This window comes from Gopherus flavomarginatus, chromosome 2, assembly GCF_025201925.1.
Source record: "Gopherus flavomarginatus isolate rGopFla2 chromosome 2, rGopFla2.mat.asm, whole genome shotgun sequence".
NCBI lineage: Eukaryota > Metazoa > Chordata > Testudines > Testudinidae > Gopherus > Gopherus flavomarginatus.
This window is the reverse complement of record NC_066618.1, coordinates 86,629,885-86,646,548: the sequence shown is the minus strand read 5'-3', so window position 1 is coordinate 86,646,548 and position 16,664 is coordinate 86,629,885. Positions and strand designations below refer to the sequence as shown.

At 42.5% G+C, this 16,664-nt stretch overlaps 1 protein-coding gene across 2 annotated transcripts in view; it reads right to left on the bottom strand.

Moving 5' to 3' along the window:
- Positions 1-16,664, bottom strand: part of CRTAP (cartilage associated protein) — a 39,215-nt gene that overhangs the window by 9,972 nt on the left and 12,579 nt on the right. For both annotated transcript variants that reach the window (XR_007772335.1, XM_050938035.1), the window contains exons 4-6: positions 16,193-16,321; positions 12,497-12,642; positions 8,479-8,562 (exon numbers count right to left, since the gene is read on the bottom strand). Coding sequence is in view for 1 of the 2 variants with exons in the window: in XM_050938035.1 (XP_050793992.1) it covers positions 8,479-8,562; positions 12,497-12,642; positions 16,193-16,321 (359 nt within the window). In the remaining variant the exon portion in view is untranslated. The remainder of the gene's footprint in view (positions 1-8,478; positions 8,563-12,496; positions 12,643-16,192; positions 16,322-16,664) is intronic.

Sequence of the window (16,664 nt, the reverse complement as noted above, 5' to 3'; positions counted from 1 at the left end):
GAGCATAAGCTTTTGTGGGCTAAAACCCAGAATCTGCAACGGATAGGGTAACACACTGGGTTTGAAGTTTTACCCCATGTCCATGTGTCACTGCTGTCCATTTCCAATACATTACACATACAACACAAGGAGAGAAAGAAATAAAATACAATCTTTTAGGAGAAACAGCCAGCTATTAAAATGAACAGGATAGAGAAAAAAAATTGTTAATATAGCTGTCTCAGTCCATTTGGGGCTGATGGTCCAGCACTGTCTTTTCCTTGGCCAGCACAGTGCACCTAAACATTGTAATAGCGACCATCAGCACTCTTATCCCCCCTCACCTCCACCCTCTTGCAGGCCCATTGGGCACACAGGGCAGATGTTTTTCCTTTGGCTGCCAAAAATGAACACTAGCTTCTGCATGGCAAATATGAGTGACTCTTTTATGTCACTGCCTCTAAATATAATCCGCTTTAACATTTCTTATTGTGGACTGGAAAGACTGTGGGGAAAACAACTTTTCTGTAATAACCCATGCTTTCCATACAGATCATTGACAGTATTTTGTACAGGAATTTCATATGTCATGAAGCATGTTTGGTTGCACAGCAGTATCACAGAATATTAAAATAATGCATTACTATGATGTGGCAAAATGGCCGATGTTGGTATGGTGGTTCCCATGCTTTTCTTGGCGGGTGGCGTGGGGCTAGAATTCCACCCCTTGCCCCCACTCTTGGGGCACCAAGGGCCCCGCTAGTGGCCTGGGAAGGCGGTAGGGGAGGGAAGCAAGGAAGGGTTCTGGGTTTGCGCCTTACTCTGAGCCTCCACCCCTCTCAACCGCTGTGGGTTTCTTACCCTCTTCCTCCTTGGATAGGGTTACCCTCGGTCCTTGATGCTGTGCGACGGAGTCTCTCTGCCCTGCTGGGGCAGAGTCTCCCTTCCTCCAGTTCTCTGGTCTTTCAATTCTCAGCAACACACCTCCCACCTCTAGCCCTATCTCCTTCCTCGCACCATCCTGTCTGCCTGAAGCAGGGTTTTTGTTTTAGGTTCCTGACAGGGCCTTGATTGACTACAGGTGCTCCAATTACAGGTGCACCCACTGGGGTGCAGCCGAAGCCGCTCCAGCCCTGTCGGTCCAGCCCAGCATGGCTGGGGTCCCGCTGGCCCGCCGTAGCCGGGGTCCCACCATTTAGCTGACCCAGGGTAGCCAGCTGCGGAGGTTAATGGTTAAGGTCCAGTTACCGGTAAGCCAAATGCTTACTGATTAACCTTTTACATCCCTAGTTCAGGGACACTCTCTTGGATATGGCTTACAGAGCACCGACAACAAATTAGTGCTGCTTTGATCAGTATTAGCTTCCACTGAAACAAAACACACACAAAAATAATCAACAAAAAAATCGCCAGCACGTTTCTTAATGGAGCAAGCCACATAGCTTTCCTGATGTAACAACATAGCCTTTCTTGATGCAAAATCCTAGTGGAAACAAGGTCAATCCAGGGCAGGGGGTATAGGGTTAACTAGCTTGATTAGCTACATCACCATAAAAGCAATCTGTTTCTTGTCTCCACTAGGATTTTACATTGGGATAGCTCTGTAAGCATCCCCCCACCCCTTTCTTTTTTTGCATTGAAAGCAGTCTTTGTAACACTCCCCCCACATTACACAGATGGAGGGACTAGCATGGTACATTACAGGGGTCGGCAACCTTTCAGAAGTGATGTGCCAAGTCTTCATTTATACACTCTAATTTAAGGTTTCGCATGCCAGTAATACATTTTAACATTTTCAGAAGGGCTCTTTTTATGTCTATAATATATAACTAAATTATTGTTGTATGTAAATAAGGTTTTTTAAATGCTTTAAAAGTTTCATTTAATTTTAAATTAAAATGCAGAGCTCCCCAGACCTGGGAGGTCCTGGGCAGTGAAAGTGCCACTGAAAATTAGCTTGCATGCCGCCTTTGGCACATGTGCCATAGGTTGCCTACCCCGGTACATTATATCTCTGGCTGAATACTGCAAGAACATTGCTTGCAAACACTGATTCAAATTCCAAAATCTTAATCAGTTAGACCATGTTCATGCGTATTCTAGTCACTATTTACAAACATTCACAAGGGTTTTTTTGTACAAATACCTGGAGAAAAACTGCTCTTCATACGTATTTGCAAACAAACAAGTAATAGCTATTCTTCTTTTTAAAAAAGTTGTCACCCAAACAGGGAGTAGAAACAATACTATGTGACTTCCATGACCAACTACACACCAGTAACAGTGACTGGTACATAGTCAAAGCGAACAGGTGGCATTTAAACAACACATTAGTCTGCAGAAACTTTTGAACAACTAGAAATAACAAGTAAGCTTTTAAAACTCAGTCTGTTTGCTAACAATCTACAAACAGAAATTTGTTTTGGCTAAACTGAGATTATCATTTGCAAATAATAATTTGACCAATGCTGTGCCATCTCTCCTGCACGCAGCAGCCACATTTGGTCACTATTTGCAATCGCTCTCCTTTGCACCACACACAAAGGAAGTTTGTATTTGAACCTCAATCATTTTGTTTATTTTTCTATACAAGTAGAAAGAGTGGGACAAAAAAAGTCAAATCCGCCAACAATTTTTCCATCTACTGATCTGGTATGAAAAAAAGACATATTATACGATCATCTCAGCCAAATACTTGTGGATGTTGCACAATTTACTATGGCCAAGTAAAAATATCCCTAAACCCCCCACTTCCAACAAAACACATAATTATGGGTCAGATCCTCAGCAGTTGTAAATTGGTTCCATTAGAGTCAGAGCGACACCAGATTAGTCCAGCTAAAGGGTAATGTGCTGTAATGACAACATAAAGTAACTTTTCACTCTGCTATTTTAAAGCTGTGTAATTTGAATATTAGAGTTTAGATTTACTTTGTCCTCTAAGGATCCCTCCTGCACAGGATATTCATTACATGTCTGAACATAAATCAAGATACACAGTATTTCAAGTGCCAGCATTGCTCTTTAGGAATCTCTGTTCAGGAATGACAACACTGCATAATGTATTTGTATCTGTATTGTGGAAAACTCAATAAGGATACATAAGTAATCTTTTTTAAAGAAAAGAAAGTACTTTGTAGCAAGTTGGTGTTAATATTTTCTGTCACTCCACGTACATAAAATATTTGAAACAGAGGTTTTAATTTCCTTGTGGAAAAGCATTATAAAGGTAACAAGAATGAGGCAGTATTTCTTGTAGTGACATATGCAAAAATTATTAGTGCATATTCAGGCCTCTAACTATTGCACTATATTGTTGAATGAAACATGTTCGCACTTGCTTTACTACTAGGATTTAAAAAAATATGCTTTTTGTTTTGGACAGGAGAGCACTGTGGAATCTAAATAAAGAGCTAAATGATTTGAGAGAAAGAGCACCGACCGTCTAGGAAGAGACCTACACCCTATTAATCCTTTTGGCTGGGAATCACCCACTCAAGGACAGATGAAGTGGTTTTCTTCTGAGGTTACAGTTTAGGGTTGGTGGCTTATAGCTCACTATAAAGACAGCAAGCTTGGTCCAGTACACTTCACAGAGATATGGTCCATGTCATAAGACACTTGCAGTTGAAACAGATGGACAAGAGCAAAAGGAAGGTTCTCTCCCCCGGCTCAATTTTTAATATATTTCCCTGTAACACATCCCTATTTAATGTTGTCTTCTACTTTACAATATTTGTATAGAATAAACTGTCCTGTCAAATCTGGGTGAAGTTTTTGAATTTTCCCAGCCTTCTTGTTTCCAAGTTGTCTTTGTTAGGACTTCCTCACTCCCATCCCAGCCATCCTTAATCAGGTGGGCAAGACACAGAGCACCACAGGCCTTGAATCTGTCCCAACCAGACCGTTTCTTTAAAAACAGACTGTTTGCAAACAAACTCTTTGGCATGGATCCTCCCAGAGACCTGTGCACAGTGGGGACTCCCCACATGCAAATCAACTCCTCCTGGCATGGAAGGTGGGTTCAGTCACCTGTACTGCACCATCTCTCTTCCTTTAGACCTTGCAAAGGTAGCCTCTGTACCCAGAATCTGTGTAGGGGGAGAACTGGTGACTGGAGGGCTTAGGAGAAAACATAACCCTCCCCCTGACAAGCAGAAATGCTGTTTTATCTTTTCCATATGATCCCTTCAGGGGACCTCAGAAGTAGCAGTCGCCAGGGAGAGCTCCTGGTAGCCAGGAACATAAGGGGTAAACCAGTAAAGGCCAGAACCAATGCAAAAGCACATGGACTCCATGTGGATGGCCATGGTCTCCTGTAAGTTCCTCAAGATCTGTAAGGAAAAAAACTGCAGAGTTTCTTGGTGAACCATGGAAGGAGGGGAGTGATGCCCCATATTGTACAATGAGGATGTATTTATTTATTTGGGGATAACGGGGGAAGATTTTTTTTTAAGTGATCTGTAGAGATCACATGGCCCTTGATAGTGCTGGTTTTTACCCAAAATGTAATGCCCGCTCAGAGTTTAAACTAAGATCCTATTGTACCTGCCAACAAAGATTGACCTGACCACCTTCTGCAGAACCCAAACGCAACCAGAAAAAGGTCATTCGCTGGTTTTGGATTCATAGGTGCCAGGGCCAGAAAGGACCATTCTGATCATCTAGTATAGCACAGGCAATAGAACATCCCCAAAGTAAGTTCCTAGAGCAAATCTTTTAGAAAAACATCCAATCTTGATTTAAAAATTGCCAGTGATGAAGAATCCACTATGACCCTTGATAAGTTGTTCCAATGGTTAATTACATTACTGTTAAAAATGTATCCGTTATTTCCAGTCTGAATTTGTCTAGTTCAACTTCCAGCCACTGGCTCACGTTATATCTTTCTCTCCAAAACTGAAAAGCCCATTATTGACTATCGTTCCCCATGTTGGTACATAGAATCTGTGATCAAGTCACCCCTTAACTTTTTCTTTAAGATAAATAGATTGAGCTCCTCAAGTCTATCACTATAAGGCATCTTCTATAATTCTTCAATCATTCTCCTGGGTCTTCTCTGAAACCTCTCCAATTTATCAATGTCCCTCTTGAACTGTGGGCACCAGAACTGAACATCGTGCCAAATACAGAGGGATAAAATAACCTACCTACTCCTACTTGAGATTCCCCTGTTTATGCTTCCTGAGGTCACACTAGCCCTTTGGCCATAGTGTCACATGTTCAGCTGATTATCCACCATGACCCTGAAATCTTTTTCAGAGTCCGGCTTCCCAGGAGTCCCCCATCCTGTAATATGACCTACATTCTTTGTTCCCAAATGTATACATTTACATTTACTGATATCAAAACACCAGTTGCTTCTGCCAGCTTCTCAAGAGATCCATATCCCTCTCAATCAGTGACCTGTCCTCTATGTTATTTACTACTCCCCCAATTTTCGGGTCACATGACAAACTTTATCAGCGATTATGTTTTCTTCTGGACATTGATAAAAACGTTAAATAGTGTAGGGCTGATCCCTACTGGACCCCACTAGAAATGCACCTGCTTGATGAGGATTCCCTATTTATAATTACATTTTGAAAACTATCAACCAGCTTTTAATCCATTTACTGTGTGCCACATTAATTTTATATTGTTCTAGTTTTTTAATCAAAATGTTGTGCAATACAAAGTCAAATGTCTTACAGAAGTCTAAGTACATTAAATCAACACTTGCCTTTATCAACCAAACTTGCAATCTCAGATTTCAGATTACTTTGACAAGATGCATTTTCCATAAACGCACATTGACGGGCATTAATTATACTACTTTTCTTTAATTCTTAATTAATCGATTCCCATATTAGCTGCTCCATTATCCTGCCCAGGATCAGTGTCAGACTTACACACCTATAATTACCAGGGTCTATCCTTTTTAACTACTGGCACAATATTAGCATTTTCCCAGTCTTCTGGAACTTCCCCAATGTCCAAGACATATTAAAAATTAATGAACCAGCAAGCTCCTCAGTTAGCTAATTAAAAACCTGTGCATGCAAGTTATATGGACTTGCTGATTTAAAAATGTCTAAGTTTATTGGTTGCTGTTCAACATCTTCCTGAATGGACTGACTGCATCACCTACTTTTCTCCCCAAACAGAAAACAAATATTTATTGAATACTTTTGCCTTTTCTGCATTATTATTGATAATTCTACCATTTCCATCTAGCAATCGCCAATACTACTATGGAGATTCTTTTTGTTCCTGATATACTTTAAAAACTCCTCCTTATTGTCTTTTACTCTGCTGGCCATAGATTTCTCCTTGTGTCCTTTTGCATCCATTATGAATTTTCTACAATTCCTAGCTTGATTTACATTCATTACTATCAACTTCCCCTTTCTTTTATTTTTTTTTTTAAATAGCTGCCTTCACTTCTTCTCTAAACAAGGCTGGTTTTCTAATACGGCCTTCTTCCTTTATGGAGGCTATCTGAGCATCTAGTAAATAGTGCACTTAATCAATTTCCAATTATCTCACACATTTTTCTGCTCATATTCTTCCTCCCAGCTGATTTACCTCATAATTGTTTAATCCAGCTTTGTGAAATTGGCCCTTTTAAAGCATGAAGTTTTAGGGGAAAATGTAATGATTATATTACTGAATGAATTAAAGGAACAACAGTCAACAACTATTCACTCCCATTTATTCCATGTTCTGTGCCCAGGGCTATAGTTTGTCTCCATAATCTCTGTTCTAAAATCACATGTTGAAGGTCATCATGGTGGAAAGCTTCCCCACCTCCTTCATTACCCTTCCTTTCAGTTATAACAGCAGATGCAAAGTGAGAAAAATTACAAAAGAAATGTATTCTTATGTCTAACATTAAACTTTATGGGCTAATATTTTACAAGTCAACTGGGGAACTTAAAAAGTGCCCAAATGTTTGCAATCTCTGAGAAAACCAAAAATACTCTATGGATACAGGAAAAATACATTATTTCAAAAAGTATTAAACAAGCAAGATCTCTAAACCTCACCTAAACTTAATCCTATAGGCAGGGCCCGCTCCAGGTCCCAGAATGCCAAGGCGCGCTTGGGGCGGCATGCCGCTGGGGGCACTCTGCCACTTGCCGGGAGGGTGGCAGGCGGCTCCGGTGGAGCAGCTGCAGGCACGCCTGCAGGAGGTCCACCGGAGCCGCGGGACCAGTGGACCTTCCACAGACATGTCTACGGGAGATCCACTGGAGCTGCGGGACCAGCAAGCGGCAGAACGCCCCCCGCGGCGTGCCGCTGTGCTTGGGGAGGCAAAATGGCTAGAGCTGGCCTTGCCTATAGGGAGCCTTATCAAGAACACATCACAGAGTTAAATCACAATAGACACCTTCTGGGGCAGGGTGAGGTGGGGTATCTTTTCAACTTTTCTAGAGTCTAAACTTGGAATGGAGCTTTACTTCTAGTACAGGTTTTTAGGTCATTCATATAGGTGGCATTGCTTCTAAGATGTAAAATATGTATCCTTTCCTTTGTGTCACACAGTCAAAATCACAAGGTAACAATTTCATATTATAAAATGGTATACCTTCCCTCCATTTTCAGTTCTAACTAGGGAACACCCTAACAGTGGTCATTGCAAGGAATATTTATCCTAGTTATACGATAGATTTCAACCTAGTCCTAGGCCAAATATTTTATACACTGCATTATTTTGATGCCACCAGTGGGCCGTTCCCTAACTTTAACAGAAAATTAAAACAAACAAACAAACCCTTTCTGTCTGAAAGGTATTTTCTTTAAATACATGATTTATACTTTAATTCCAGCTGCGGGGAAGAAAAAAAATCAGTCTCTTAGCAATTTAACCATTTTTCCTGCACTGATGAAAATACATAAATAATTTCATACCTCACAGTAGTCAATTATGTATCCTTTGTTCATGAATTTTAAGCAATTAAGAAATAAGACTTGAAGACCAAAATTTAATAAGATGTAATAAGGTGTAATAAGAATTAGCATAGATAACAGGACTATCTGCTGAAGAAGAGTTAAATTTTAAAAAGTGGTTATTTCTAGACAAAAGTTGGAATAATTTTTAAATCTAGTTTTAAGTAGATTAAAAAAAGACTAAGAAAATTTCAAGTTTAGATATACAAGTACCACTTTTGTGCTCCCTGGTGCTCCTGTTTTGCAGAGCAGAAGATCTTATAAAGTCATTTTTGTTTGTTGAACACATATAACTTCTACATTTGTGTAAACGGTGCTACTGTCCCATATATACTGTCCCAAAGGCACATATATACACTAGGTTTTCTGGGTCTTTTTCTATTTTCACTTATCAAAGAACACTATGATAACCTGGATAATTATTTTCTTTACAAAAGAGTATTTTGTCATATTCTATACATGCCACAGGATTATATCCATGATACGCTATAAATACTTCACATATCACATTTATTTTAGTGTCACTAGTGGTATATATTACTATACCCTCAGCTCTCAAAAACTCACCTCATCATCATCCATTATATGCCGCTTTGCAAATTCATACATTTCCGTCTGAAGTGTGGTTATGTTATAATATCGAACTGCTTCCTGTCAGAACAATAACAAAATTTTTAGATTATTTTTTAGGCCAATAAGACATTGTGAACATATTTTTGAATTTCTCCCAAGGCATCAGATACCACCTGTAACTATTCTAGCAAAGCCAGTTCCAAACTCAGCACTATTCTGGGTTAATTTCAAGATTGCCCCATGTTTGCAAAAGGAAGATGGAAGTAATGAATGAACAAATATCTAATACGTTCTGTGAATCCTTCAAATTGTGTCATCCTTTTGAATCTTTTTGATGTCTTAAAAATTAGCCAGTTTGAGACTAAATGAACAAGATCCCAAAGTAAGCAGCTATAGGGTCCGACCATACCCGGCCTGGTGTTCATGAAGAGGCACAAAGTGAGTGGTCAGTGTGCTTGACGGAGCCCAGGCCTCCTTCCACACCATTCTATGGAGTTGGCCAGCCATGGAGAGAGACGCTTGCTGACAGTGGCTCTGGAACTCTTTTTATAGTGGGCGTGCTGAAAGCCAGCTAATGAAGCTGCAAACCATGTGTGTTCAAAAGCAATGTGAAAAAGCCCAATTCCTGCTCATACCACACGGGTGCAGCACAGCTCCGGGATTCTCAAGAATCATGAAATAATACTAGCTTTGTTCTGACAGCACCAGCAAACTTTTCACAGTGAAACCTGGGGGTGCTGCAACACCTGCCGCACCCCTAGTTCCTGCACCTATGCATTGCTCTCTACCCAGAGTGGTGGCTGAACATCACAATCTATCTTATAGTAAACAGTTGCTATGTTTGGTGATATTACCACCATCTGCAATGTTTGTCCCATATAACTCTTTTGGGGAGAGTAACAAGAGAAAGAGGAGTCCTTTCTCCTTCACAATGGTGTCCAAAGCATAGCATACGGTCAAAATGCAGCCCCTGGCCAAATTAACCCTCTATAACTACCAGGGCCGCCCGGGGGGGGGGGGCAAGTGGGGCAATTTGCTCCAGGCACTGGGTCCCACAGGGGCCCCCACAAGAATATAATATTCTATAGTATTGCAACTTTTTTTTTTATGGAAGGGGCCCGTGAAATTGCTTTTCCCCAGGCCTCCTGAATCCTCTGGGCAGCCCTGGTAACTACTAAGGGAATGCAAAGCAGGTCACCTATGGGATTTTCTGCTGAGCAACTCAAACAACAAGCAATTTTTAATAATTTTTGGAGGATCAAAGGATAAGCACAATGTAGTTGTGTGCATTTAAAATAGTACATAAACATACAGGTGCTGCAGGCTTTGAGCTCCTGAAAGTAGTCAATGAATCAGGAGCGGGCAAACTTTTTGGCCTGAGGGCAGCATCGGGTTTTGGAAATTGTATGGAGGGCTGGTTAGGGGAAGCTGTGCCTCCCCAAACAGCCAGGCATGGCCTGGCCCCCACCCCCGATCCCCTCCTGCTTCTCGCCCCCTGATGCCTCCCCCCACCCCAGGGCCCCTGCCCCTTGGAGCTCCTCCACGGACCCCTGCCCCATCCACTCTCCGTTCCCTTTCCCCGACTGCCCCCAGAACGCCCACCCCTGATTGCCCCTCCATCACCCCATCCAAGCCCTCTTATCATTCTTGACTGCCTCCCCAGATCCCTGCCTCATCCAACCACTCCTTCTCCCTGTCTCCCGACCATCCACCCCCGACTGTCCCTCACTGCCCCATCCAACACTCCCCCCCTTGACTGCCCTCTCGGGACCCCTGCCCCCATTCAACCCCCCGTTCCCCACCGCTGACTGCCTGCCCCGACCGCTATCCACACCCCTACACCCTGACCACAACCCCGAACTCCCTTGCCCTCTATCCAACCTCTCCACTAACCTCCCCCTTACTGCACTGCCTGGAGCACCGGTGGCTGGCGGCGCTAGAGCCGCGCTGCCCAGAGTGCCAGGACAGGTGCCCGGCTGGAGACATCCATGCCACCGTGCAGCACAGAGCACCGGGTCAGGCTGGGCTCTTCAGCTGCGCTGCCCCAGGAGCTTGCAGCCCCACTGCCCAGAGTGTTGCGCCAGCGGCGGGGCGAGCTGAAGCTGAAGGGGAGGAGGAACAGCAGAGGAGGGGCCGGGAGCAAGCCTCCCGGGACAGGAGCTCAGGGGCCGGGCAGGAGGGTCTTCCGGGCCGGATGTGGCCCACAGGCCATAGTTTGCCCACCTCTGCAATGAATCCTACAGTGTCAGAGCATGGGTGTCTGCGCTTCTTTCTCTGCATTCCACATCCCGAATGCATTTGCAGGTGGCTAGTTTCTTAGAAACGTTACATTTATGGCCATTACATAAGTCACTCCCTATGGATCTTGCAGCCATGTAGAAGACCAATGTTGAAGTTCACTTCTACTTTGAAAGGGGACTACATAAAAATGGCACCTTCTCACTCACCAGATCCGTTCCCTGTTTGAGCTCAGACTCCTACCTACTGACAATGAGATTTTACTGCATTTTGCTCCTGTTAGCCCTGCAAAGCCAGCACAGTTCAGGGCTTGTCTTAACTACAAAATTAAGTCAAAGAATAACTCGTGCGTTGCTCCAACTCATGCACACACAAAAGCCTTAAACTTGAGTGGTCGTGCTTTTAACTTGAGTTTGTTGACCTGAGAGGGGATACAGGCTCAACGTTCAAGTGAACACAACTTGTCAGCTGCTAACATGATCACTCTACATTGTGGATACAGGCTACTGTCATTTGAATGCCACTTGTCCTCCAGTGCCTTCCCACAATTCTCCAATACGTGCCCAGAAAGGACAGACAAATTTTCCTCCAATTCACAGAGCGGTTCAGGTTATTGCAGTAATAAGAATCATATGACATGCACATACACGTCTAAGTGCCACACATGAATGAGTGTGGTGCCAGTGTGGACATAGCCCCTTGAGTGTTGTTTCACAGTGTGGCTGTTCTCACTCCAGCTAGGCTAACCCAAATTAACTGTGCAAAGAAGACAGACCCTAAGTGAGTGTAAGCCAGATTCTATTCTGGATCATGCATCATCAACAGAAATGTTAACTGAATTCCAGTCAGTTACACATGTGCAAACCCAGTGAAGCTGATGGGGTTGTGCACGTGTCACTAGTGACATTATTTTGCCTGCAGAACCATAATACTGGCAAGAAGGAACGAGGAAGAACGCAGTTAAAAAAAAACGTGTTTTTTTTTAACTTGTGAACTGGAAACATTGAATCTGGAAGTCAAGCTGAGTAAGAGCCCCATTATACCATTTTTACAGAGTCACTTTTCAAAGTATAGCCGCACTTTATCTTGGTTCCTGGCTAAACTGATTTATAACATGGCTTGGCCGGCCTGTTTAGAAGAAAGTCACATTAAAAGGTTTTTCAGAAGGCATTCTAGGTTAGATGGCTAAGTGTAATACAGCATATGTATATTCCAGCCACCCTGGCTATATAACTGCTTTCTCAAAAACCTTTTTAATGTGGTTGTTTCTGTCCACAGCAACCAAATATATTCTGAAATCATTTGTGGAAAATGGTGTAAATATGGTTATTAAACATAGCTACAGTCCATTGCTTACAGAACTTAGAAGAAAACAAGGCAGCTTTCATGACCTGGGAGTGATCTGTTGACAAGCAGGAAGTGACCAACAAGAGTCCCAATGCTATTGTGGCGCCACTCAGATCTGGAGATTTCCAGACTTCAGTGACTGGTTAGGCAGCCCTCACAGGTGGTAAACAGGCATGTTTGATATCTCAGTGAATTAATGTGTGCATCGGCATGCTCCAGCATAGAGGGAAGAATTATAAAATCCCTTTCCTACACATGTAGGACAACACAATATACAGATATTTTTCACAACTCTCTGATTCTAGTAAGTGAATTGTGTTCTACACAAAAACCTCTAAACAATCCTTCTCTGACATAACTTCCACTCTGTTGGATTTGGGGGTAATATTAGGAGATATCTTGCAAGCAATTTACCCACTCAACTTACTGGTCTGGGCTGGAAATCCTTCTCTGTGAGTCCCCATTTGTCTTTATGGTACTGATAATAGACCATGTTCTGTTTCATCACTTCATCTTTCTGGTCAAAGAGCATGTAGCTAGCAACACAAGGGGCTGCATTCTTCATGTCATTCACTGAATTAATAAAACAAACATAAGCCTGCAGAGAAGGTAAATGAGCAACAACCCACATTTCCCTTTATTATCCAAACTCAGGAAATTCAGGTGACGACAGGCGCAGTATTCCTCCTAAATTCTTCCCTCCTAACTGTATAAAAATAAATAACTCCCCAGAAAGGACATACTTAAAAAACAAAAACAAAAAAATCCCCATCCTGGCCTACTCTGAAAAGCTTGGACAGAACATTACCTGGCTACAACCTAGCTCAAGTAACAGGATGAATGATGTGTACCACTAAGAGGTTATTTCACGAGATGACAATATGCAAGGCATGCTCCAAAGAGCCCACTTCTTAACTGTGGAGATTGTTTGAAGACCTGAAATTCTCTCACCATAAAAATGCAAGAGATAATCTTATATCAAAAGTCTACCATGGACACATAAAACAAACAAACAAAAAACCCCAAAAAACCATAACCAAAAACTCTTCCCTGCATTCCAACAACCAGGGCAGTATTGGCCCAGTTTGATTATCTTCCCCTATTCTGTAGCATTTTTTATGGTAAAACTGAGTTAAGAGGGTGAGGGAAAAGCAAACAGGGAGGTGGATAATAAAATGGCACACACAAGAGGCAGAAAAGACCCCAACTCAAGCCTGAATTTTACCCTCTGATAGAAGTCAGCAGGAGCTAGGCATGCATCCAAAGGCAAAATTTGGCTCTTAAAATGCAGATCTATACCTAAAAAGAGACTGCAAAATTCTCAGTAATCTTCTTATCAAATGTGTTCCTTCTAACTGCCAGCCCTTCAACCTCAATGTGGTCTTAGAAAGTCAAGCCAGACTCTTTCATTTTGTCATGGGGTGTGTACCCCCATACAGATAAGGAATGGATTAATATGGGCCTGAGAAGCCAAGTATACTACCTGGTTGCACCTGAGGATGGGCCTGGTTTAATTAAAGATGAAGATCAGCTGGGGCAGGGGTGGTCACGTTGACTATAAAGAGAGGAAGCACATGTTAGAAGGAGACTGTCATCTTTTTCTTGGTGTTAGAGAATGGAGAGATCAGCAAGGTCACAGATGAAGATCAACGGAAGAGTTGGCCCAGCACATCCTCTCCTGAGTAGCAAAGTCTAGCAAGAGGTCAGGAAAGATACAGAGCAGCCATTGGGCTGGCACAAGCTCTGGTGAAGAGGCCTGATAATAAGGCAGGATCTGGACTTTCACAGAGAGCCCTGCAAGGTGTCCCACTGAGGAGCAAAGGAGGATGGAAAGTCACACCTGAAGAGGGCAGAAGTAGGTTTAAGTTGGTACTCTTAGCTTGGGAATTTTGTTGGGGGATTATGGGGTGGGAGAAAAAGAGTCCTGGCCCTGAGAGAAGGGTAAACCTGGAGAAGCCTGCTGACCAGCTATGGCAGGAAGAAGTCCAATGAGGCAGCAGCAAGGAATCTGATAGAGCAGACCTTGGTTACAGGGTCCCTGAAATGAAACTCAGTGTAGTGGGAAGGCCTGGGTTCCTCTACCAGCTTCTGGGGAGGGTAATGAGAGGCCCCTGACAATCCCAAGAGAAGGGTGGTGAGGACTACAGGGGCCCATTGGGGGCAAAGCCCTTTTGCAAAGATGCTGGACTTTTTCCATTGGACTTTGTTATTCTGGAAATAGTGGAACTAAAGCATAACCTGGCTGGAGGGCTATCACAGGAAGAGGCAGACTACTAAAAGGCCAGAGTAGCTGTCGGCAATAAGCGCTAGCGGAGGTGTCTGCTGTGCCATGTCCAGCCATGAGTGGGTGCACAGTAAGTCAACCCTTCTACCCCTTTTCACATATCCACAGCAATAAAAGTTCAGTTGGTCAAATTAGGGCTTTTGTTACACCTCCCTTCAGAGGGCTGCAAAGGTGTAATTGATTGGAAATTAGTAAACAATTATTTTCTGAACAAGGAACAGAACCTAGCTCCATCTCAGCTGTATTGTCTCAGAAGTTTAAAAAGTGTGGGGAAAAAGCAGGGAAAATTCTTCTAGTCACTGCAGTCAGTAGATGTGATTCTGAATACATGCAAGGAGCAGATCTGCTGAGAAAGCAGGGACAATGTTTACAAAGTCACTTTTAAGAGTACAACTGCACTTTAATAATCGAGGGGTATTCAAAGAGCCAGCCAAAGACAAATGAAAAAATATCCATCATAAAAAGTGTGCAAGGAAGCTTTCATACACAATTACAGCCATATCAGCGGTTCCCATACCAAGTACACCCTATGAATACCTCATTTGCCCAAACCCCTTCATAAGAACTATCATTCCTGAGAGAGTTGCAATAATAGGTTCCCTCTTTATGCATGTCCCCAGTTTTAGTCAGATGAATGAGGTCCTACTATGAAAAGAAACGCATGAAACAGTTTGCAGTCCTTTGTGATGGAAAAAATACTACTTGTAAAATTAATTTTCAATGGTTTGCATTATATTTGATGCACTGCCTCTAGGTCATAATTTCTCTTCTTCCTAGCTGAAATAGTTGGATGTCCTTATATAACAAAAAAGCTCTCTTGTCTTGGTAAAACCGCACATTTCTCTATCTAAAAAGGATGTGTAAGCTAGTTTGGGACTGAAGGTTTGTCTGCACTGAGGTTTTTGCACCTGTATAACTACAATAATCTAGCTGTACCAAGGCAAATGCCTAGTGTACATATGCTGCACCTGTGTAAAAAATAGCCTGCACTGATGCAGTTTAACCCAGAATGCACCAATTCCAGCCATTGTACATCAGATAAACATGTCTACAATAGGGAGAAAGGAAAGAAAGGATAGTTAAGTGGTTGGAACAATGGCTTGATTACTCAGGAGACTGAAGTTCAACTTCTGCTTCCCCATACACTGCCTAGATTATCTCGGGAAAATTGCTTGGTGTCTCTGTGACTCAGTTCCTCATCGGTAAAATAAGGATAACACTATTTCCCCACCTCACAGGAGCATTGAGAATAAATACATTAATGATTGTGAGGTGCTTACACACTACAGTAATGGGAGCCATATAAGTATCTAAAATAGATTGATGCAGAAGTCCCCAGTGGAGACAAGTGCTGAGAAGGACCAGTAGATTGTACCAACAGGAGACAAAGAAATGCAGCAGAATGTGACAAATAAAATCACGCTTATTCTGTAATTGTCTAAGATGCAAGACTTCATTGCTCTAATAGAAACCTGATTAGAGACCATTAACAGCCAAGCACCTCCTACAACTTCTGTCAGTCCAGTGGCAGTTGAGGGGAGCTCAGCACTTGGCAGGATCATGCCATAAAATGCTTTTTTCCTGTATCACTTTCATAGGGGGCTATTCACCTCTCCTCACATATGTTTGTCTCCCATAGATATCAACAGCACTTACACATGTCCAGGGAGAAAGGAGACTAAATGTCTCAGACTTTTAGGTCCAAAATAGATTAATTGCAATTTCAAGATGCTACAAATAAAATATTCTAAATCATTGTCACTAGAGGTGAAGGGCACTGAAGTAGGCTTGCCAGCACCATCCCAAGCTTATTTAAAAAACAACAAACACACTACTTACATTTATAATAGGCAAACTGTAAGTAATGGTACATGGTTGCCACAAACTTCTCCACAACAAAGCCTCCTATGACCGGCGTCAGGTTGATTTCACACTGCAGCTTGCATTCAAGGACTTCAATGTAGTGATCTAAAGGAAAACAGAGATAGAACTGGATAGAACACAGTTAGCTGTTTCAGAAGTATTCCTGCAGCCAGCTCCTCTATACACTATGTCCCCACAGTGTTCCCCTGGGTCCTAGGCACCAAGGTCCTGATGTTCACAGATCCTTAGCCCTCACAATTCCAGCTGAAGTCAATAAGAAGTGTTAATGATCAGCACTTCTGGAAATCAGGCCCCAGTGACTTCTGACCAAAAGTTTCAGTCACAGTAAATAGCTATGTTATGTTTTACAGACACCTAAAGGCAGCCTGTGTTGACACACTTTATATACAGTGATATTTCTATCTATTAAATGATTTAAATGGAGTAC